A 24,206-nucleotide genomic window follows, 5' to 3' on the forward strand; every position below is an offset into this window, starting at 1 on the left:
GTTACTCGGTCAGCAGATGTGGGTGGGGTCGGGGGTTGTTGGAGAGCTAGAAATAAAACGAATGGAATACAGGGAAACTGGGTTAAGCGTGACGTGACGGATGAGGCCGAGCGCTTTCCTGACTCATGGCTTCGTTCCCTGGTGACTAATGTGGTCAGTGACACTTCTCGTCGCCTTCTCCCTATCCCACCTGCCAAGCTGGAAGTCAGCCTGGGGGCACTGTGGCACACCCCACTCTCGGCCATAATCTTATTTTAGAGCAGTGATTCCTTATTTATTAACCTGCGTATCCATCATTATTTAAGTATGCAGGGGGATACTGTAGGTTCCAGACACATCCGCAGTAGGTGAAGTTCTGTGAAAAAGAGAAACCGCATAAAAAACAACAACAACACATTTTTAGAAATAGTTTCAACCTTCCCACTTATTGAAACTTATTACAACACTTTTTAAAGTAATACTTATCTCACTTGCTGTTCTCCAAATGAGATGCAAAGCGTGCTTCCTTCAAGGTGTTTGTCTGTCACTCCCAAGTTTATTGTAAAAAGGCAAAAGTAAAACATGAGAGAATTAAACTCTGCATATTTAAACAGCAAAATGTTCAACCAAAGCATCTGTAGCGTAAATCACTCGTTATTTAATGTAGAATTAATGAGTTACTCGATTGAGAGGAGGATGTCACCATCCGACTTCCCATCAGTCCCACTCTAATTTGCATGTAGTATATGTGATGGAAGAAGTAAAAGTAAATAATAATGGAAGGAACGTGAGATGTGGGAGTAAGCTTGTGTTACGACAGCGTGTAGCCGGCAAACAGCTGGAGAACGAAGTACTTGGACATAGTTGGACTATATTAATCCTCAAATATGAATGCATCAACCAAGACTGACAATTTTAGACGTGAATGCTTTTCGGCGTCACGCAGAAGGTAGACGTCTAAATTTATCTAACAAAAGTCCGCTAGCCTAATGCTAACATATAATGCGAAAGTCTATACATAGGCTAACGATAATTAGCATAGATGTTACAGTAATTATAAACATTTAAACAACATACAAACCTAGATAGTGGATTGTAATTCATCTAAAATGGTTATATTTTAACTTGGTTAAATGGTTAACTTTTTTTTGTCCATCAATTTATTGTCAGTAATTTAAAACTACATAGTCCTAACCCCATAACCCCAAATGCTATAGAATGTATGACAATAAATAATAAGTAATTTCTATACAAAGTCATGCCATGCCAGGGCATAATGTACAATGATATACTGACTTGTGGAAGTGTCTTTATCTGTGACCATTCATCATGAAGAATCATCTCCTCCCAGAGTTTCTTCTGAAGCTCATTCTTCTTTCTCCACATCTCTGTTAAAAGCAGATGCATTCTGTTTATCTCGCTTGTCTCACAAGCTTTAATCTGTTCCCTGATCTTCATTTCCTCCTGCACTACTCGCTGTGTGTTCACCGCACCGATGCCCCCAACCGCCCGCCCACGTCGACTTTGCCCACAAAATGCAAAAATGTGCCCATTGTTACTTCACATCTTTTTTTTAATTTTTATTGCTGCGATTCTAAATCCACCGAAAAATCTCTCATAAAAAAAAACTTTCCCGCCAAACCAAAAAGCCTCTCATGCTCACAAACTCATAAAACTCAAAAACCTTCCACGCACACCACTCTCACCAAAAAAACTCATAGTTATTGAATAGTTTCTCTCACACTCACCAAAAACCTCCGCATCTTCTTTATTCCAATTGTAACCATGCAAAAAGCATCAATTGGTGAATGTCAGCATTGTGCTGATGTGACAAGATTTCCAGAGGCAACAAAAGTGCCTGCGTCTCCATCCAAGTTTGAATTTTTAAGGACGTATTAAGGGCAAACTCACTCTACAGTATATGTATTATTTAAGACATCCTGCTACAGGAATGAGTGCTGTAGCATAAATAATATGTGCGTTGGTCCGTACAGCCGTCGGCCAGTGTTTAAAAAAACGTTGACACACACTCAGATGGTGGGCATAAATTAAAAGAGAGATTCACTGCTTATCTTTATGAGCTGCACAAGCATGAGATGCAGTGATAATGTTCAGAAAAAGGGAGCATGTTAAAAAGGTCATTTTGACGTAATACACTATGAAAATCAGATAAAAAAAACAAACAAAGCACGCATGAACAAATAGTTTGGGGGACACGACACAAATTCCCGGCTTGGTACAAGAGAAATCATGTGGTTAAGTTAATTTATGGAATCCACACGCAGCCCAAGCGGTGATGGTTCCTCTGTCACCGTTTAAGGTTCGAGTCCAAACATGATTCCGGGGAGCCACGGGAGACAAACATCAGCTGACAAGGTTGCCCGCCAACAGCGGGCCACCCCTGACATTTGTTTGTGTGACCGCGGATGTTTTCGCCCCCCCCCCCCCCCACACTGACCTTTTGCCGTCTTTGTTCTGCACTTACTGCAAGTTATTTTGGAGAGCTTTTGAGTCTCATCTGCTTCCTCAGTGTTTTGAATTTAGTTGGAAATTGGACTGACATTCAACAGAGAGATACTCTAAACACTTTTCATTAAGCGTGTTAGGGAAGTGGAAGTACTGTAAGTATTTTTCACAGAAGGTTTGGGCCCTGCCTTGACCTCACGTAATATTTATTCTTCTTTTGTTGTTTCCTCAGCCTCACGTCAACGTTCCTGCCCCCCACCGGTCCTCTCGGCCAGCGGGACCATGATGCTGAGCAGCTCCGTGGAGGTGCCCAGCCCGGCCGGGCTGAGCAGCCTCAGCGGGCTGAGCGAAGCGGCTCGAAACGTGGTGCGCTCCTCAAGCATCTCGGGGGCCATGTACAACTTGGAGAAGAGTCCCGGAGGCGGGGGTCCCGAGTCGGCGTCGCTGGCCGGCAACAAGAAGCGGCGCTCCAGTCTGGGAGCCAAGATGGTGGCTATTGTGGGCTTGTCGCAGTGGAGCAAGAGCACGCAGCAGCTCAACCAGCACGGTCGGTCATTTTCATCGTCTGCCGCCGCCGGCTCCTTTTCTTACGTTCAATGTTCTTTATTCAAACACAATCTCCTTTTGTCTCCCAAACCTATGGAACGTCAAAAGATTCATGAAATTAAGGACGTGTTGAACTACTTTCCACATTCCCAAAATTCCCACTTTTCACAGAATTCCATATTTTCCATACAAAAAAAAACTCCATTCAAGTGTATATGACACAAATTCAAATTTCACACTTTTCCACAGTAAAATTCTCAAATTAAGAGATATTTTACACATTTACATTTTATATATCCTCCTTTCAGATGTCTTAAGTGACTGAAACCATTCACATTTCCAAAATTTTCCACTGCAAAATTCCCAAATTAAGAGATGTTTTTACACACTTGCCTCCTCCTTCCACATTTCTTAATCTGTTCAAACAATTCCCCGCTTCAAGTCTGCCATTCTATATATCAATAATTCAATGAATTTCACAGAATTCCTCTTCAGTGTTAGTGTTAGCTCTTCAACATTCACACTCAATGTCTACAGAAATCAGTAGTTGCTGTTGATTTTCACTTGCCTGTCAAAATATCCTTTGTCCTTTTCCATAGCACCTTTAGGCTGCAGTATAATGTAAGCGGTGGTCTCAGGCAGCAGCGGCTTGCACATATGGGGGCTGTATGATAATGATTGGGACGTTATGTTCTCATCTGTCTCCCGTGGGAATAACGATAGGCCTCCAGTCGATATCATACTGGTGCAATAGAAACAGTCGGTTGCCAGTCGCGAACACAAGCCCGCTTATTCCTGGCGGGAAGTAAGAAAACTCAGTCATTGAGTCAGGCTTGGTAAAGGCTGACTTAATTCCAATTCCAAATTACAGCCGTAAGAAATGTAGTTCATTTCCTCTTATCATCTCGGCGAGTCTGGTTTCCCCTTCAAGTCCAACGTTGTGCGTTCAACCTTTTCAGAACAGCGTGCCCATGTCTACAATTTGCTTTCTGCTTGCCTGCACACGATGTGGCTGGACATTGACTGTGTTTATTTCTGGGACACCATTCGGCCTTAAAACCTGATCTGAGTGTTGTTGCTATCTGCTGTGGAAATCCAGCAGAGTGTGACATTTTATAGCCTGTTCTTATCTGAAATTGGAAGGATTTGGTTCAAATGCCAATGCACTTTATTGAGCTGAAAACGACTTTCAGTTGCATTAAAAAGCTTAGGATTGTGTAATAGATGTAAAAAATATTGCATTGCATTGCAATCTAAGCCTTTTTGGAGATGGGTTAAAAGTGGGTAGAAATGAATTGAAATAGATGCATTATTTGCAAGAAGCTTGAATTATTATTTTTATGCATCACTGAAATATGACAGGCATTTAGAGCCACTAAAATACATTCACGTGAAAAAGGTGGGAATACAAGCATAAAGTACCATAAAATGTTGATATTTCTCATTTTTAGCTTTTAGAATAAGTCGAGAAATGAACAAACAGTAAAAATAATGCCATCTCCTGTAATTTAAATACAAATTTGCTCCTCTGTGAGAGTAAACAGAGTACAGCGGATGCGTGACCAGAGAGGGGTGTACATGTCCAACACACATTTGTGGTGCCAGCGCTAACAGAGTCACCATATGTCCCACAGGCAGTGTAAACAGGAACACACGCTGTCATTCATGTGGAGACACGCACTCATCTGAATACTGAATCGTATCCATGCAGTATCCCCCTGCACAGTGTCGATTTGCAAATTCACCTAATCGCAGATTTTTTTTGGAGGGGGGGGATATATCCTCTATTTTCTTGCTGAAAAACTCACGTTTTTGAGCTCAGTCAAAAGACATTTATAATTCAAAAGTATTACTTTGGCACTATCTTTGGCCTTTCGGTGCCAAAGAGCTAAGTTGAAGTGACGGGAGGATCTTCATTTCGTCAAATAGGAAAGTATTGCTAAATTATACATGTTAAGCTTGCAATTTGTGTGTGTTCAAATGTGTGTATAAAGTGTTGAAGGTGTGGGCGGGGTAAAGGGAATGTTCACCTGTTGCTGGTGTGTCTGCCATGTCTCTGTTTTCGTATTGTTGAAGCGAACAGAGAGCAAAGTAAGCACGAGGAGGCTCATAGTGGCTGAGGATGTGAAGAAGAGGAAGGCGGTGTCTAACCTTAGATGTTCTCAGCTGCCAGGAGAACATATGTTGCCTGGAACTATACATGACAGGATCATGCACCCCGTGTGTCCACCACGGCTCTTCTCGTTATGGTGGCGTCACCTGCATGACAGTCATCATTGCTAAAATCCACAAAATGTGCGATACAGTAGACGCAGAATGACAAATTGCCATTGATGACCTTTTATTATATTATGGATCATAGGGAAAAAAAAAATCTACAAAAAAAAAACCAAACAAACAAATTTTACACATTTCCATTTTTTGGTGAAGTTTGGTTGAAAATCAAACAATCCTTTAGAGGGCGGATATTACAAATAGAAAAGTATGAGTAGTTGCATAAATGAGCACGCATGTATTTAATATCAATAGTATATCATACCATAATATCAGTATCAATAATATCATTATACAACATAATAATTGTTCCATAATTAACCTACTGTGTAGAAATCTCAGAATCAACATGCTAATCTGATACACAACATATATTTATTTTAAAGAAAATACCTTTTTAAAATCATTTAAAAATCTCATTAAATCAAAAGTAATGAATAATTATGAAATATCCTATATAGTCATATCCTATATAAATGCTTGATAGTCCGATCAACCTTTAATCATGTCATACAGTCAAAGATCAGACCTAAATCTCCTAAACTCTGAAAATGTATGGAAGAGATGTCCTCACCTTGCACATCGATCCAATCTGTGAAAGGACTCAATGCTGTAAAATGTCAATTATTATTTAGCATCGATCCAATCTGTGAAATGACTCAATGCTGTAAAACGTCAATTATTATTTAGCATCTGCTGATTTAAATCCCATTGATAAGGCTTTGTGAGTTAACAGTTTCCCATCACATGATGTCGATACATTTTCCATCAGGATTATGTTCCTGTGTTACTAATAGTTGTGTTAAAAACAACAACAACAACAACATTTTTGGACAAACATGTCTGTTCATTGAATGACGCAGTGAGACTCTTTCCTGTTTATTTCAGCAGTCCAGCGCCAGAAACCAGGAGCTTAAAATTAGACACGCAAACATCCTTGCCAACTCAGTCAATTTCAATCAGGATCCTTTTTGACATTCCTTGCTGGTGGTCATTATCGGCTAAATCTGCACAGTTGTCAGGGCGCCACGTTTTTGAATGGCAGGTGCATTGATTGTCTGACGTACGCCCCGGGGTCCTGGCCCGTCTTCCACGCTTGGTTGGTTAGCCGATAGCCAATAAGCCACAGGGTTAATTTGTTCCCAGAGATGAGTAACAACAGTACAGGAGTGGTAATTTCAATTCAAAGACGCTTTGACATGAGAGCCAAAATTTGAGATACAAGTGGACTCAAATCAACCCATTAAAAATTGCTTAAAAATCTCAATGTTGCAAGGCCGGGAAGGATGATCCGCGATATAGCACGGGAATGCTATACACGCTATATTACATAACAGTAATCGTTGCTCCCCTTTAAACGCTGCGTTTTATTTCAACCCTCTAAAATTAAATAACAGGATTTAAAGGGGAGGCTTAATGGAATGAATGGAGATGAATACTATTACGGCACATTGAGAAGGTAATGTTACAGTGTTATTGTGTCTCCAGGCGATGCTCTGGTCATGGTGCATTTTGTGAATTGGATCCAGTCAGTTCGCAAACATCAGCGGAATGAGCTCTCTTTTTTTTTTTTGACATAAAGCCTCTGTCTTAAAATAATGACATAATGCTTTTTCTAACTGTAAAAACAATCTGCGTGCAAAATTTCTTAAGCAACAATAGTTTTCTTTCAGTAAAAGATAAATATTTTTGTGTGGGTCACTTTCTTTAACTAGTGCAGTAGTACCGCATTATAGTGAAAAGTATGTGACCGACTTGAAGTTGGAATGGTTTGAATTGGTTAAGAATTACCTTAGATGTTCTGAATGGGGTGAACATTTTAAACCAAATAGTAGATATAGTAGATTGATATACTGCAGATGACAGTTTCAATCAAAGTGGCCATTACAATTTTACAAAGACTGGATCTTATTGAATTGCGCAGTTGTGCCTAATGTTATGGCCAGTTAGCGTATTCAGGCACAGGTGGGAGGAAATTCGACCATCGCCGGCACTTGACTACCTAACGACTGCCACACGTGTGACGAGGGGGCGCGGCTTAAAGAAAACACCAAAGCCGCGGTCCCGTTTTGCTCGCTGGGCCCACGGAGGCTCAAAATGGCGAGCAGCACCAACGCGTGAATTTGTACGACGAACATTTCTGCATTACATAACAAGCGTCGCACCAATACACAAATCCGCGTGTGAAATGCAAACCCGTCTTGGCTGCGCTGTTGTTGCCCTCCTGTGTTTGCCAACGTGTAGATAAAGTCATAATTCAAGGATTTGTTAGCTGGCCAGCTTTGAGTTGGCATTTTTTTTTTGTTCTGTCTTTGGTCTATTTATTGCCTGCTATTATTAGTAACCCAGAAAAAGGAGCTCACACAAACTATTTCCATAGGTTTCAAGGGATGACTCACTCCTCCGCTCGCCGGGTCCAGTCAGTCTTATCTCCTGTGCGGGTTTATCCATGCCTGCAAAAGGAGAGCTCGCACGGAGGGCGAGCACTCTTGAGATTCAACACCCCAAGGAGAGTTAGATTAATGGAAGGAATGGAGCGGAATGTGCGTGTCTGCTGCGCTTCATGTCTGATCTGAGCCTCCACCATTCTATACGAGTTCTAGAAATGTATGTACGGACGTATATATTAAGCTGGGATACATTCCATAGTCTCAGTATTCTGTGCTCCATTTAGCTCTTCAACCCAACTCGACATTTCCTTTCAATATCATTTTACATCACTCACCTTCCTTCTTTTGGCATGTTTATTGCTGCGGATGGATAATGGCACAAGTATACACCAGAGGCACACAAAAGCAGCAGATTATGAGACTTTGTAAACATCTCTCACGGGAAGGGAGACCCATTCCAACCCATTTTTCTCCGGATGGGTTTGAATGGTTATGAAACAGCAAGTACATTTTCGGTACTAGCTAATTAAAGTAAACATAAAAGAATGAGAATTACACGTTGTGTATTTCAAACAACCACATAACATTGACATTAGTTTTTTTTAATATAGCGGTGGTGGGTCGTGCAATTGGTACCTTTTAGTAGGGACTGTGTTTTGCTACTTGTACTGGGCTGGAACAAGTTTTGCTCCGATCAGCCAATCAGAAGACGGAATAATGCTGAAGTCATCGTGGGCCAGCGCTCTGGCCCTGTGAGGGGGAATTTCAAAATCTGAATGGTTCAACAAACAGTCCCATTGCCAGCACTCCTGATTCTGAAGGCCCTGGACAGATTCCGTTGACACGGCAACACAAAGAAGCTAAAATCTGATTGGACAAAAAAAGTCCAAGGTCCACATACACGTACACGTACTGGAAGCATTGCAGCCGAGGGAAACGCTCATTGAACAAATGCAATACCGAAATACAATTTTATTAGACAAATATTAGAATGGAACTGTTGGTCAGAAGATGCACCAAGTAGGTTGAAACAAAAAACAAACAATAATATATTAAATCCCCACTGAAAATGCCCGATAGTGAAAAAGTCCAAATATTGTGTCTTATCCTGGAATTACACTCAGGCTGTTTTCATTTGTTTTGGGGGTTCTGTCCCACAGTGCCCTACTTATTGCTCATTCTGAGTCATCAGCGTTTTGGCAGCAGCACTTCAAACCTCACTACGATCACTGCTTTTTAGGGAAAATCTCTCTCCAAAGAAAATTGCTCTCATTAAGATGACTCAAGCCCTTGCTTGTTCTTGAAATTTTACTGGAAATATTTCACAACAAGGTCTCTGCTGGGTCACAGCACGTCTCCAGGTGAAAGCCATTTACATGGAGGAAAAATCCTTCGACTTTCTTTTCGAGTTGCCTCTAATGCCACGTTGCGGTGCCATTATCGACCCCCTTTGCACCACTTTTGAGTCCCTGGCTCTCCCAATAAATCCCAACTGAGACCTTACTCAGTACTCTTAAAAAGCTTTCTGCTCCCCGCCGGTGCGATTCAGAGGCTACAAAACACATTTGAAACCGCCGTTGCTTACAATATCTTTGCCTCCTGCTTCGTCCTCGTCCCAACTTCCTGCGCCCATATTAATTTTGGTGCCTTTGTAATTGATCATCATTTTTATTCCACAGTCTTGCTACGGAAACCCCTTTTGTTCCACAGGCCATACGAACAAATATAAATGGGTTGATTCAATTTTCTTGATAGATTATTGGGGACAGTCAACCCCTCTTTATTGCGGGGGATTCGTTCCAGAACCACACGCGATGGGTGAAAATCTGTGATCTAGAAAACATACAAAAAAACTTTATAAATATAGTTTTTTTGATGGCAGAACATTCTCAGGAAAGTGTTTTCTACTGTACATACGGCAGCTCTATCCAAACAAAACCAACAACAGTTTGTTTTGTAGCAAAGCAAAGAACTTAAAGCTAAAGCTTCGAGGATATCATCATGAAAAGCAGTCGCAAGGCAGCCAGAGAGAGACTCACGTACAGTATAAAGCAGCTCGTATCATTATTTTCAATCAAAGGTGGTCAAGTAGCTGCGCTACGCAACTATCAAATAAACAACATCAACAATGCAGGAAATTGCTCAGGAGCACAGTAATTATGTGTGTGTGTTTGTGTTCTCAGGAGTATTGTGTGCGTGTGCCCGTGTGTAAAAAAAATGATGATATGATGTGAATGTTTGGTGTGTTTGACCAACACAAACACACACACACACACACACACACATGCACACTTCTCCTCTCAGCCAATGTAAACACACAGGCGGGCTTATTTCTAAATCTGTTTGATGGCGCCGGCAGACGGCTGCTGCGCGACAGGAGACTCTCCACAGGTTCCCCTTCTCAAAGTCCAAATGACATTTTGCTCTTAAGCCTGAGTGCAACAAATCTGCAACATTGGTGAAATAGTCATACCAATCTTTCTATTAACCTTTCTGTGTCATTTTCTTTCTTTTTTTCTTAGGCCGTTCGCAGGGACAAAACAGTCAAATCAAATCAGATAATACACCCAAATGTCCTTCTAATGTCAATTTTCATGTTTCATAAACATAATTAATACATTAGTCATATCTGTTTCTTCTCATCCGCTCCCCATGAAGTTGAGTATTCCAGGGGAGATTACTTGAGAATTAGATTGCCCTTTTTCCTCGATGTAATTAATTGACATTACACAGAAGCCGGTGCAGCATATTAACTCACCGGCAGACATCCTGCCGTACGTGAAGATTTCAGATTAGTACAAACCATTTCCCATGCAGAAGGGTGCTGGGCAAAAGGCTAATGGCTTCTTATTGGTCGCTGTTGTCCTGCCCTGGGATGTTAATGAATTCACGCACACACTGAAGACAACACGGGAGATTTGTTTGAATTCTTTCCTTATTAAGACGCAGGTAGCAAAAGTACCGTAATCACACACTGGTCTTAAGTATAGAAGTACAGGTACGTGTATTAAAAAAAAAAAAAGACAAAAGTTGAAGTACTGATGGGACGAGCCAAAAGTCCAAACAACTTGGTAAAAAAACTAAAAAAAGGACAGACTCTAAAATGTACTTAATAACAACAACTAAAAATGAATTACAGTCAATTATATGCAATGCCCATTTTGATAACTTGAAAAAAACATTCTCTGTACACAGAATAATTTCCGTCCTTTATTCACTTACATAGCGCTCAATTGCTCATACGAAGAAGAAGAAGAAGAAGAAAAAAAAGATCTGGTGGTTTTTAGATGAATCCTTAAAAAAAATAGAAGCCATTAACGGGGAATGTCTTGCTTCTTTGATCGTGTTGCGTCATCGTTGCTCACGTGTGGTTCACGTTCCGCCCTATTAGTCCCAAAGATCTCAATCAATCATTCAGTCAAGATCCTAACCGCCGTTGACTTGACCTCTCTCTATTTATGTCTTTTTTATGTCGTGTCGTCATCTGTGGCGATTGAAAGAGCTAATGAGCCTGTTTTGACAAAGTAAGGAGTATAAAGTAGCAATATGTTTTCAAATGTCTGGCGTAAAAAGACGTAACGCCATGAACCCTCAAACAGTTGTAGAAAAAGGATAGATAGATGGATTTCATGCATTCAGAAGAAGAAATAAACATGGCCAGACCCAATTTTCATCCTTCTTATGTAACTGACACAGATTCATCTATAAATAATCTCTATTTTTACTCTCTACCTTTTTGAAGCTTCCCATTTTTTTGGGCTCCAAATTTAGCGAGGAGGGGCGAGGAGTGAAGACGCCACAACAAAATCTTTCATCGCAGACACCCGTGCTTGGTTACTGTTGCTACGCACGGCGGCTCGCTGCCGTCACCGCCGCATCCAATAGGCACGTCGGCGCAGCCGGGGAGGCTAAAAACGGCATTCTATATTACGGCGCATAATGAGAAAGGCTTCATCAGTGTTCTCTCCAAATGTCAAAGCGGCTTTAATGATCCACACACACACACACACACACACACACACACAAAATAGTACTTTTACACTGTTGATGCCCCATTCTCGACAATCGATTAATTTGCTTCCACCTTGTGAGTTCAAGTTTATTATCTAATATCTGGATTGTTTTCACTTTCCTACCTTTTATGTGCACAGAGTCTTCTCTGAATTGGATGCCGCGTGCTTTGTGCAATCTTGCACATCTCCTGGGGATGAGTTATTCCTCATATCCGCCGGCGAATAAAGGGCCTCTTCTCGACTAGTTTATGTAATGACTTTTAGTAGTTGGATTTATGTAAGACTAGCACTAATTACAGTGCGTGTTTCTTTGTTTTGGCCTCGCAATCAAAAGTGAGTTCAACTGTGGAGGGAAAACTATGCTTCTTTGTTTACTTTGGACTGAATGGGACTGACCATTTATTCGATTCATATCCAGATTAAGGTCCATGCACTAGTATGCTGTTTATCCTCACTGGTAAGACAATTCAGTGCACTAGTACATCGGCTTTGTCTTAATAGTAATGTGTTTCCATGACTGTGCAAAATTTCCCAGCACACTAGTAGGACAACTTTAGCATACTAGCAGTGAGGCAAAACTAGGTACTAGTTGACATTTGCACACTACTCGTACTACTAGTGAAGCACTTCATGTTAACTAGAATTGTATAATGCCACTACTAGTATTAGTAGCACAGAGCAGTCAACTAGCGCACAATTTTGTCTCACTAGTAATATGTAGTTTTCCTAGTAATATTCTGAAGTTGGTCTACTAGTGAGGACAAAGACCGTAGTGGTACATGGATCTTAAGCTGGATATCAATGATATTTATTCGCTCACTAGTAATACAATATGCATACAATACACAACACTAATAGCACGACTAGGGTGCACTAGTAGAACAGCACTAGTAGGGATTTTTCCACGACTGCCTTCCACTACTGTATGACATTTCTGCGCACCAGTAGGACAACTTTGCTTACTAGTAGGACTAGGCAAAACTACTAGTGTACTACTAGCAGGCTCGAGGAGGCTACTAATCCATGACACATGCCTACTAGTTTGCCCTAATAGTGTTACTTGCGCAGTATGGTTTACAAGTAAAGTATAATTGTGTACTAGTAGGCCACAAGTGATACTTGTAGTGTAAAACATTACTGATAGTAAGAGATAAGCTGTGCTTCAAAGTTCAATACAACTGAACTGCACTTAATAAATAAATGTACTGTACTGGATTAACTCGTGAGCCCTAGTCATTCTACTGGTGTGATGTATTGTCTTACTAGTGAGGACAAAGAGCATACTAGTGCATCGACCTTAAGATGGATATCAAATCAGCGCTCAAACCGGTTTCCAAATGGGACAAGATACTAGTTTGGTGATCAAGATGAAACGCGCATAAACTTCTAATTTGAAATGTTGAGTGCAGGAGGAGAACAAGGAGCTAGCTATAAAGTCGCCAAAATAAGATGACATATACTGTAGATAATAAGCATTTAAAATACCAGGAAAACGCACTCGGAGCAGGGAAAGGCTTATGATGGAGCATGCCGGCCGGGGCTCTTGGTGCAATGCAGACGGCGTTGCCATGGCAATGGAAAAGGGGGTGAGCGCAGAGGAGGAAGAGGAAGAGGGGAAGAGGAAGGAAGAGATCACTCCTCCTCAACAGGGGCTGTTTTGATGTTAGGGGAGGGGCGCACTGGCAAATGAGTAAATAGTGTGACGATGAAGTTGATGGCTCCAAGAATGCTTAAAACAGCAAAAAAGAAGAAGAAAAAAGAAAAAGAATGCTTTGCCATCATAGTAAAACTCAAATAAGCAGATATTTTCAGACAGTGGGTGAGGTTCAGGACTTGTTTTTTTTTTTTTGGAGTAATAACAGGGATGAGCTGGTCTCCATGGCGCCAGCTGTCTCAGGTGGCCTCGTCTGCTCCCCGATCAGGAGGTTGTCATAGCAGCGCAGACGACTGAAGTTTGCCAGCAGACACTCGGCGTCACCGCCGTCTTGCTCGTCTTCCTCACATGAAAGTCTCACAAAAACAATTCCAGCCTCATCACGTGGCCGCCGGGATTGTTCCGGGTGTAGAGTTGTCATGGCGATCGGGGTGAGCATGGCGAAGGGAAGCTTAATAAGCTTGGAGTTGCTCAGGGCTAATCAAGTGCACCTGATAGTTGATTTTAGCTAGCAACAAGGGGCACAGACCTTAAACTGGATATCTAGGATATGGAATAAATGCTCAAAAAGCTTTCCATAGCATTCACGTGGACTCGGAAATAATGAGGGCGAGGGAGCTATGCCAGCTCGTTTTGCCATCATAAGTGCAGTTCTAATAAGCCGCACAGAGCAAAAGGAAGTGTCCTGATGCTTCGTGTTTAACAACCATTGTCATGTCTCTGAGAAGAGATTTTCAAGACTTTAAATCCTCTCTGCAGGATTAAAAAAAATAAAATCAAAAATTTGCACAGAGTGCTCCCGTGCACGGTGTGACGTATTTGCTTCTAAAGACTCCTCAATTTGCATTTGTGTACATAATCTCATATTTTTTGGAAAGATTTTATTTGTTTTCATGGAACAACACTGAAGAATTGACATTTTTCAACAATAAGTAGTTATCTTGTCTGTCCCCTCGAAATAACTCAACACCCAGCCATTAATGTCTCAACCGCGAGCAACAAAAGTGAGTACACCCCTAGGTGAAAATGACCAGATTGTGCCCAATCCTCTTTTACTCCTCCATGAGGACATCACGGAGCAGAAAGACATTAAACACTAGCGATGCACCGATACCACTTATATTGTGCTTGCCGATACCGCGTACCGATACTTAATATAATGCCCTTACATCTTATGATTGTAATGATTGTAATTTCTTTCCTTCTTTCTCATTACTGACTATTTGTCAGTGCAGTTAAAAATGGACCCTAGTTAAACATGCAAAAGGCATTCAAGAATGGAAAAGGCTCAATTCTATCCATCCATTTTCTATGTTGCTTGCTGATTTAAGGCGCCCAGAGTCAGTTGGGATATGCTCCATGTCACGCGTGACTCTAATTAAGACAATCGGTAAAGAGAGTGGACGGGTGGATGGTTAGCATTAATGTGCAATTTCTAAGGGAATTGCAAATTCTAGTTCTTCCCTATTTGAATATTTCTATTTTATTTTTATTCGGTCTGTTTTATATGGCGAATCATAGACACAGCTTCAAATGTGTCACTCACAGCTATTTGGAAAGTGTAAATGCAGCAGGCTCACGCTTAGCATGATTATCGCACAGCTCTGTGTAATGCCACACTTCCTGATCACACTTCTTACCCTGATTGGATAACAGTGAAGCACTGTTTATTGAGGGGGGTACATTCTAGAGCCACGTGTGGTAAAAATATGCCATATATAAAGTCAATATACTTTGTAAAAAAAAATAATAATAATTTAATAGTTTTAGCAAGGGCTATTATTTGGGGGTCACATCCATTATTTTTTTTTTTCAAATTTTTTTCCCCCTTAGCGGCTTCTGTAGCTTGGAAGTGGTACGGGTTTGCAGCATCAGACGATGAGCAACAAAACATCCGCTGTTTGAAGACGGTTGAAACCAATACGTGTAGCACAGAATGTAAAACAAAGAAAAGAAACAGACAACACGAGCCGAAGAAAAATAAACATATACAAACATAAGTACTGTTCGATCAAACCATATCATTTTGTCTTATGAAGTCCACTAGCTTAATGTTAACGTGTCATTAGAATGCCATAGACCGGCTAACGGAAATTAGCATAAATGATGACATTAATTATCAACCTTAAAGTAACTGCTACTTCAACACACATGGAGCAGCAACACATACAAACAAAGCATACATTACTGACAGGTATATATATATATATATATATATATATATATATATATTCTCTAGCGACACCCGTTACTGTAGTTTAGTTGGGGACAGTGCTGCCCGACATGTTGCGGCACAACGTGGTACTGCACTGAAGGCACGCAACTCGATCTGGCGGCGATTCACCGTACAGTGTGGGTGAAAGTGAGCTGTGATCTTGTTTTTGTTTCTGCTTTTCTTCTTAGACGGTGGGACCAAGAAGCTTCGCAGCACAATCCGACGGAGCACGGAGACCGGGATCGCCGTGGAGATGAGGAACCGGGTGACGCGGCAGGGCAGCAAGGACTCCACCGACGGCAGCACCAACTCGAACAGCTCCGACGGAACGTGAGCATCGGCATCATGTCGAGCGAGCGTGTCAACCCAAGAGGGCCCTCCTGACTTCTTTTTTGGTATTTTCCTTCCAGGTTCATCTTCCCTACCACACGCCTCGGGCCCGAGAGCCAGTTCAGCGACTTCCTGGACGGATTAGGCCCAGCTCAGATCGTAGGGCGACAAACATTAGCGACACCTCCTATGGGTAAGCCACGAGCCAAGTGCACCCAGCATGCCAGTCACTTTTCATTCTGCTCTAGTTGCTCTGACTGCGTGCAGAAATCACCTCCTCTTTGTTTCTTTTACCTGCACATCTTGCTCTTGTTAAACGCCGACATGACGTCACTCACACTTACGGCCTAATTGAAGTGAAGGAAGGATTTTTTTTCTTTCTTTTTACTGTAACCCACAGGGCTCAATATTAGATTCCCAACAAGGTGGAGGGATATTCCCTTGCAGTAAAAGTGAAGTGTCAAGGGTAAAAAAAAAAAAAAAAAACTAAACCAGACGGTTTAAGGGGAGCACCCCATTGACAATCCTTTTTTACCCCTTAAAGTATATAAAGTTATTGTGCATGAAATGTGATTCCAGAAGAACACTTTTAAGAACACCTTGTTCTCTGCCTCCCTCTAGTGGTGACAACTGTCAATCGAACACTTCAAGGACTCAAACTGTGTTGACTTGAAATAGTTAAAAAAAAAAAAAAATATATATATATATATATATATATATATATATATATATATATATATATATAAAACAACAAATCTTTCTTTCTCTGCAGGGGACGTCCATGTTGGTATGGTGGACAGAGGAGGCCAGCTGGAGGTGGAGGTCAATCAGGCCAGAGGCTTGATCCCCAAACCGGGCTCCAAGAATATTCCAGGTCCGCCTTCCTGATTCTTTTGTGATCTCTGTTGCCAGAATTGACAACAATTCTTTGATTTGATTCTTGCTGTGCTGTGTTTAGCTACCTACGTGAAGGTGTACGTCCTCGAGAACGGAATGTGCTTGGCCAAGAAGAAAACCAAAGTTGTGAAGAAGAATCTCGACCCGAGCTACCAGCAGCCTCTGTTGTTTGATGAGAGTCCTCAGGGAAAAGTGCTCCAGGTATCGAACTTGTTTAATTTGAGCTTCCATTGGTGCACTTCAAATTCATCTGACTTTAAGGCTTTCCAGGAAATTAGAGATTTAGATAAGGTTAGCATATAACAATTAAGCTTCTAACCATATCAGAATATGTGAATGTATATGTTATAACGCTTTAAGCAACAGATATTTGAACACAAGCAATGGAGCAAGACATGTGGATAGATAATATAACAATAATCACAGGCATATTCTTTATCCTCTGCGAAGAACGACTAATATTACGACTGAGGAGTTGTGACGGTCTCCATGTACAGTTTTTATAGCATTATTTTCCTTTTGTGTAGGTAATTGTGTGGGGGGATTATGGGCGTATGGACCACAAGTGCTTCATGGGAATGGCCCAGATCCTGTTGGAGGATTTGGACCTCTCGGCGACAGTCGGCGGCTGGTACAAGCTGTTCCCTACCTCCTCTCTGGCAGACCCCAGCATCGGACCCCTCACCCGACGCCTCTCGCAGTCCTCCCTGGAGAGCGCCACCAGCCCCTCGTGCACCTAAGGCTGAGTCATGCAGACCCCCGTACTGTACATACCACTCAAGACTATATCCTGAAACGCAAGAGCCGACGTACAGTACATCCCACTTGTTTGTACGCTCACCCAGCCATATTTATTTATTTTTTTTTAGTAAGGAAAAACTCATAAATTCACCAGTTTAGCAGAAAACGTAGCATTTTTCCTCCTCCATATTCCAACATTCCCATCCATGACACGTTTGGTTCACAGAGTGCCATAACCTGCATTCCGAGGTTCCAGAATGCCATCGCAGGGCCATTTCGCTGACACTTTCTAACCTCTCTATGCCAAACTTGAGGAAAATAACAGAACAAAACATTCTTTTTTAAAAACCAAAGCAATTGTTATTGTTGTAGTCGTAGATGAAGTAGTAGAACAATATAAAGTATGGATATGTAGCAGAGCCAATGACTTAGAAGTTACATTCTGCGGGCCAAACGCATAACAGGTGCAGATTATTCACATAAAGGAACGTATGTGAGGTAGCAACACTGCTATTGTACAGGGCAGGGCTGAGTTTATACATAGATATGCATATACACATATATAGTTCAACATTTATTTGTGTTCTCGTATGTATCTGCCGCACTCTGCATGCTTGCTTGCAACCTTTGTAAAGACCTTTTGAAAGTGCTCCAAACTTTACATTTAACTTTAGAGCAAGGAAAGCGGGGGTAACAGAGGGAGCTATTATTGAAGACAGTGTTTCCCAACCGTTGATGAACAAAGATACATTATTTGTGGTAAATACTTTTTTTTTTTTTTAGGACCAATTAAGTAAAATTGGACAGCACAATGGTTGGGAATCACTAATTGAGGAGCTGGTGGATAAAATATGATGATGATGGTAGTAATACAAGATCCTGCCTTGATTTTTCAACCACAGGGCACTGAGCATTCTGGGAAATCTGAACAGCTTTATTGCAGGGTTGTTTTTTTTTTTCTGGGCTTCCCAAGCAGGATGCATCACTCCCTTTTCTTTTGTGTACCAACATTTGATGTTTTGAGAGGCTTTTCTTGAAATATGATTGAAAAGGAAATATGACGGTGACCATCCGCTGTGGTGGTCTGACACCATGTGACACCTGCAAAATGTTATTTTTTACGCTGGTGTTGCACTACGTTATTTTCCAGACAGCACTTTATTGTGAAACAATACAGTCAAACAATTATCGCTGTTTTTCATGTAATGTTGTGATTCTTTTGAATTGAATGCCAGCATGGAAATGTAACAGCATGTTTGTTTCTTTCTTTATTGATTTTTTTTTTCGTTAGTTTTTTTGGGCTACATTGACTTGTTTAAAATTAGTTTTCTCACTTCTACAAGAACAAAAGAAACTCGTAGCACTTTCTGTCATTAATCTGACTCTTGCATCTCAGTAAGAGAAAATGAATTCAGCATAACAAGTTGTATCAGAAAGTTCGATGTACTTAAGCTCAAGCAAGTAATTGGCATTTAATGTTTTTTTTAAAAAATCAATTTATTTAATATGACATTTGTATTCCACTTCTATGAGTGTTGGGACCAGCACCAAATGTTACACTACTTAAAAGTGAATTAGCATGCTTTTTTTTTTTTTTTTTTTTTTTACAAAGGTACATTCCGTTTATCAGCACTTAAACAGAGCTCACATTTGTACTTTTGTCCTCAAAGCACTCACGAATTTCACAGTTCCGTTTTGGATTTGAAAAATATGTACTGTATGTTCCAATTTTCTTGACATGATCTATGATATTGTAGGGTATTCTATATAGTATAAACATCTTATCATTTGTGTCTTTTTGTGGACAACTGGCATGATGATGTAAAATGAGTACAAATACTGTATTTGCACACAATCTCTTCAGTGCACTTTTTTTTTTTCGTGATTCCTTGAAAATCGTCTTTGTCGGAGGAGGAATCCAGTCTTGTCAAAGAACCCCTGAAGACAAAAACCACCTTGTATAACTTCCATGTTCAGTGCTGAATGTTTAACTCCTTGGCAAAAATCAGAATATAATATTTGCGTTGTAAATTCCAATGTTTTGGAGCTTGTATGGAAATGTTTGTTAACTTTTTGCTGTAGTGTATAGTGATTCTGAAAGCAGAACGTTATCCTTGAAGAAATGTTCTTTCTTAATGCGCATCCAAATCCTTTGAATTCCGCAACCAAAAGCAAAGTGAAATATTGCCTTTCTTTAATGTCAAGTGTGAGTATGCACATTTATGGCATTGCATTATGAGTGTGAGGGACTGTAAGAATGAGGACTTTCAAAATTTGTAAGTAATTGTTCAAAAAATATATATATACTGTATATTGTGCTTTAAATGATGCAGGGTTTGGGATATGAACACTATACTTTAAGTCCCTGTAAAGTGAAAAATAAAATATGTCTTCTGAAGACTGTTGTTAACAAACCTGCCAAATTTGAATAAAAAAAAAAAACCCAGAAACAAAAAAAAATGCAAAGTATATAAAATAAGGCTTCAAAATTGTGAAAAATCAAAGCCGTTCTCTTGGCTCTCGAACACTGCGGGCATTTCTGCTGAATGCGCTGAAACCACAACCTGGAAAAATGGATGCTAACATATTTCTTATGTCTACACATAACTACATTGAGCCACAAAAATATATCTGCTTAAAGCCTCTGGTGGCTGGAATAATTCCCATTCGCCGTGACAATGAGGCGCTCTAAAGCGGCCACGCCTCCCCGATGTCCCGGTCCACACGCTGTCTGTCATGTAGGACAATTATTTTTTTTCCCCTTGCTATTCTACCTTTTCATCATGACGTGCGCACACTCACAGCCAACAACAAAGCACTCTAAAGTGCTTCATGTGGCGCCATTTTAACCGTGGCGAAAAAAAAATCATGAAATCTGAAATGGTGAAAAACAGTTGAACGTTTTCAACAATTATCTTCAAACATGTTTAATGTGTTTAGAAACAGCGTAAAGAATTCACTTTACAGGGTCTTTAATATTCACGCAATTGTATCATGTTTCTTGCCGTTTCCCCACTTTAAAGTGGCTTTGAGAGAACAAAGTATGACTGATTTATGAAGATAAAAGTAGATGTGGAAGCTTCCCAAGCAGCAGGGTTGACAGTGACAGAGTTGGTTCAGGTTCTGGTGACGTTTTGAATGTGAAGGTACTGAAACGGGTCATTTGTAGACATGCCGGGAGTATTAATTCTTATTTTTTTTTCTGGGGTGGGGGCATGTCAAGCTTTCCAGACTCGACACAGAGATTTATGGTTGAGCCGATGCAGACGATGAGATTTGAATATCCACGTCCGGCGTTCTTCAACCCGATTTGACTTATTTATGTGCAAAAAAAAAAAGAAAAAAAAAGAAAAAAATGACAGAATTGTCAATCAACCTGTTGAAAATTTTATTTTTATAATTAGAGAGGAACTATAGAGAGGAGGGAGTGTGTGCAGGCGAAGCTGCCTTGTGTCGATGAGGGCTTGTTCAGTTTACAATGGCCTTATTGTTCTCATTGTTATTATTATTATTGTATTGTGGAGATTTATGCTTCACTATTGTATTATTATTATTATTGTATTGTGGAGATTCATGCTTCACTATTGTACTACACGTTTGAAAGTTTGGACAATTGTATTCTGCTTGAAATATTGTTACCGGAGTTCTACATACAGTATATATGGAATATGTGTGTGTATAGTTTTCTGAATGTATTTCTTAACCCTAACACCTAATTTTTCCTGTCGTTTACTTTGCGGTAATGTCTCTCCCTTACATGGGACTACTTGTACTCTACTGTATTGTTTGTATATTCCCCTGAAAGAAAGCGGCTCGGTGGTTGAAAGAAGCATGCACAATGCTTTTTGATTTATTGACATTGCAGTGAAGGTATTACTGCCTTCTTGCACCAGTTAATTTCTCAACCACAATGATGAAATTGGTTTGACTTGTGATATTCTTTATCGCATGGTTATACTGATTTTTCTTGATGGTGTGGAGTTATTATTATTAATAAGCTAGGATGCAGTTGAAGCCACTAAGAAATGAAAGATTTTGAAGGAATGCAAAGTATAGTCTTTTTTTGGAAAATGATTTGTATTTCATTTTTTATATGTTCTATCTTAAACAGGGTTGCAAATGGGATAGAAATGTTGAATTGTTTTCTGGAAACTTTCTATGGGAAGTTTAGCTGAGGAATTTTGGAAATTCATTTACTTTCATATTTTGTATAATTAATTTAATGTAATTTGCATTCTTTTTTATTCTGTTGTTTATTTTTAATTAGAATGAACGTGAATTTAACTTATACTGTAGGTAATTTTTACACCTACAGTATATTGTACATACACTATACAAAATTCAAATTTTGAATATGTAGCATGCATGCAAATTAGTTTTATAAAATATAACTGCTTTTATTTGTGAAAAGTATTTTAATCAAGAACCAAAAAATATGACAGCCCCCAAACCTAAATTGTACTTAAGACGATTAAAAAAAAAAAAAAAAAATCTAACTAACCAGTGAATTGCAATTTTCCAGTTTGTGTAAATTCCTGCTAATTCCCATGGAAAGTTGCACATTCTCAGTATAATGCAACCCTAAAGTACAAGTAGCACTGGCTCTGCCAATTTTCTTTAGGCAATAAACATTGATTGTAAAATCTAAGTTGCTCACATTTACACGTTTTGAGGCTTTGCAGCTAACAAAAAGGACTTCTAATCTTAGGCAGCAGCAGAGTACGCAATGCATCGGGACTAACCATAAACTTGTAGCTATTTCAACATAGCACCCCCATGAGCAGCCTTTTTAAACTACTTTGTGTGTTTTTTTGTTTGTTTTTTTTTCCCTTGAGGTCTTTTTATTGTAGCAACGTGACACAAACATCCTGTACTTTGGATCTTGTACGTATATGTTTGGTTTATGTCATTTAATATGTCAACGTCTCCATCATGGAAAGCCATTTGAGCATTTATTCCATATGATTGACATTCAGATCAAGTTCCATATACTGTACTAGTATATATACTAGTCCTCACTAGTAGGACAATTCAGTGCACTGTTAAAAAGTTACTTGTAACATTTCTTTCCATGGAGCTTAAGGTCCACATACTAGTTTGCCCTTTTTACTACTAGCTGAACAACTTTGGCAAACTAGGACAACTACATGTTACCAGTGAGGCAAAACTGTGCTACTCGCGCTACACGTGATATAAAAATCTACTAGTTAACATCTAGTGCAGTGCTGCTCAAACTTTTTGCCATCTGAAAAAATACTAATGTCTTCAAATACCAACATCACGATATAGGTGCATAGTAGGCCTAAGTGTTCATCGAAAAAGTATATTTAATATAGTTTTAGGCCACTGTAACATTATGCACAGTGTGAACATTAACACTGTGGTTAAATATGGGCCATTATACAACATAAATAATGATTTAATAAAAATATACTGCCCATAACGTACATTAAAAAATGTACTGAAATAAATACTTGAAAACAAACAGCTCTAACATATAAAATGCAAATGTATTGTAGGCTACTTCAAAGTTAAATACAACTGAACTGTGCTTAACAAATGTACTGTAATGGATTAACTTAGTGCGCCCTAGTCACTAGTGCACTGAATTGTGCCACGAGTTTGGACAAACGGCGTACTAGTACCTGGACCTTAAGCTGGATACCAAATTGTCAAACGGTTTCCTGAGTAGCCATGTTGTCAGACTATATTGACGGCCCCTCTAAACGACCCCACACCATTCATATCCCAAGCCAGCAAAGCACAAATGTCCCTGAATGCAACACGACAAGGACAAAACAACTTGAGATGGCACTCACGGGAAACACGGTGATGCTCACACGCACACACGCACACAGCTGATGAATACCTCGGCGTCACTACACAAACGTTCATCCGCATTGCTGGTGCCGGTCGTCTTGTCTAACTGGCCTTAACCTTTCCACTGAGGTGTTTGCAAAAGGGCAACGTGTCGCAGAGCGTCTTTGTGACGGGAGGATGCATTTTATGGCCAACATAGAGATGGGGGGGGGGGGGGGGGGGGGGGGGGGAGCTGTAATTTTCTACCTGTGCTTTGTAAATGTTTTCTATGTGCAGTATTTGATAATGTAAAACTGGTATTTTTGTGGTTTGTAAGCTGCAAAATTGATTACTTAAGGTGCATGTAGTTTTTTAAGAAAATTAAACTGAGGGGTACAACAACAACAACAAAATCCAAACATTTCGTTTTCAGAAGCCTGTATTTGCATGTATTTGACCGAGCAAAGTCAATAAAGTTCATTTGAATCACAAATACTGATTATGTGTGATCTTCAAATCCATTTTTTTGTTACCTGGGCCTTTAGTAGGTAATTCCCACAAGAGTGGCAAAACATTATTTTTTTATTAGACAAGGCCTGTCCAAATGAAGCTCCTCTCCACACTTCACCATAGTTTCTTGGCACCAACATGCCACAAGATGGCGCCAAAAGAATACTTTACAAAAAAAAAAAATAGTGCCATTTATAGTGTACTTAGGATCTTTTTCACCCCAGCCAAGTCCTTCTTATTACTGGTGACACAATTTTTTAAAGAAGTAAACCGACTATAGAATGAATTGTTCCCAGAATACTAGTAGTTGAATGACAGCGAGACTACCACAGAGCTGGTTTAACATCCCAAACTAAAAATAAGAGAGCATTTGATCAAAACAATATTTATTC

At 40.0% G+C, this 24,206-nt stretch overlaps 1 protein-coding gene across 1 annotated transcript in view; it reads left to right on the forward strand.

Annotated features, from left to right (window-relative positions):
* Window positions 1–23,797, forward strand: part of rims3 (regulating synaptic membrane exocytosis 3) — a 28,904-nt gene extending 5,107 nt beyond the window's left edge. The window contains exons 2-7 of the mRNA XM_061760743.1: window positions 2,678–2,992; window positions 15,726–15,867; window positions 15,948–16,060; window positions 16,640–16,741; window positions 16,826–16,965; window positions 17,292–23,797. Of these exons, the coding sequence (XP_061616727.1) occupies window positions 2,728–2,992; window positions 15,726–15,867; window positions 15,948–16,060; window positions 16,640–16,741; window positions 16,826–16,965; window positions 17,292–17,504 (975 nt within the window). The 5' untranslated portion in view covers window positions 2,678–2,727 and the 3' untranslated portion in view covers window positions 17,505–23,797. The remainder of the gene's footprint in view (window positions 1–2,677; window positions 2,993–15,725; window positions 15,868–15,947; window positions 16,061–16,639; window positions 16,742–16,825; window positions 16,966–17,291) is intronic.
* The last annotated feature ends 409 nt before the right edge of the window (window positions 23,798–24,206 follow it).

This window comes from Phyllopteryx taeniolatus, chromosome 21 (assembly GCF_024500385.1).
Source record: "Phyllopteryx taeniolatus isolate TA_2022b chromosome 21, UOR_Ptae_1.2, whole genome shotgun sequence".
NCBI lineage: Eukaryota > Metazoa > Chordata > Actinopteri > Syngnathiformes > Syngnathidae > Phyllopteryx > Phyllopteryx taeniolatus.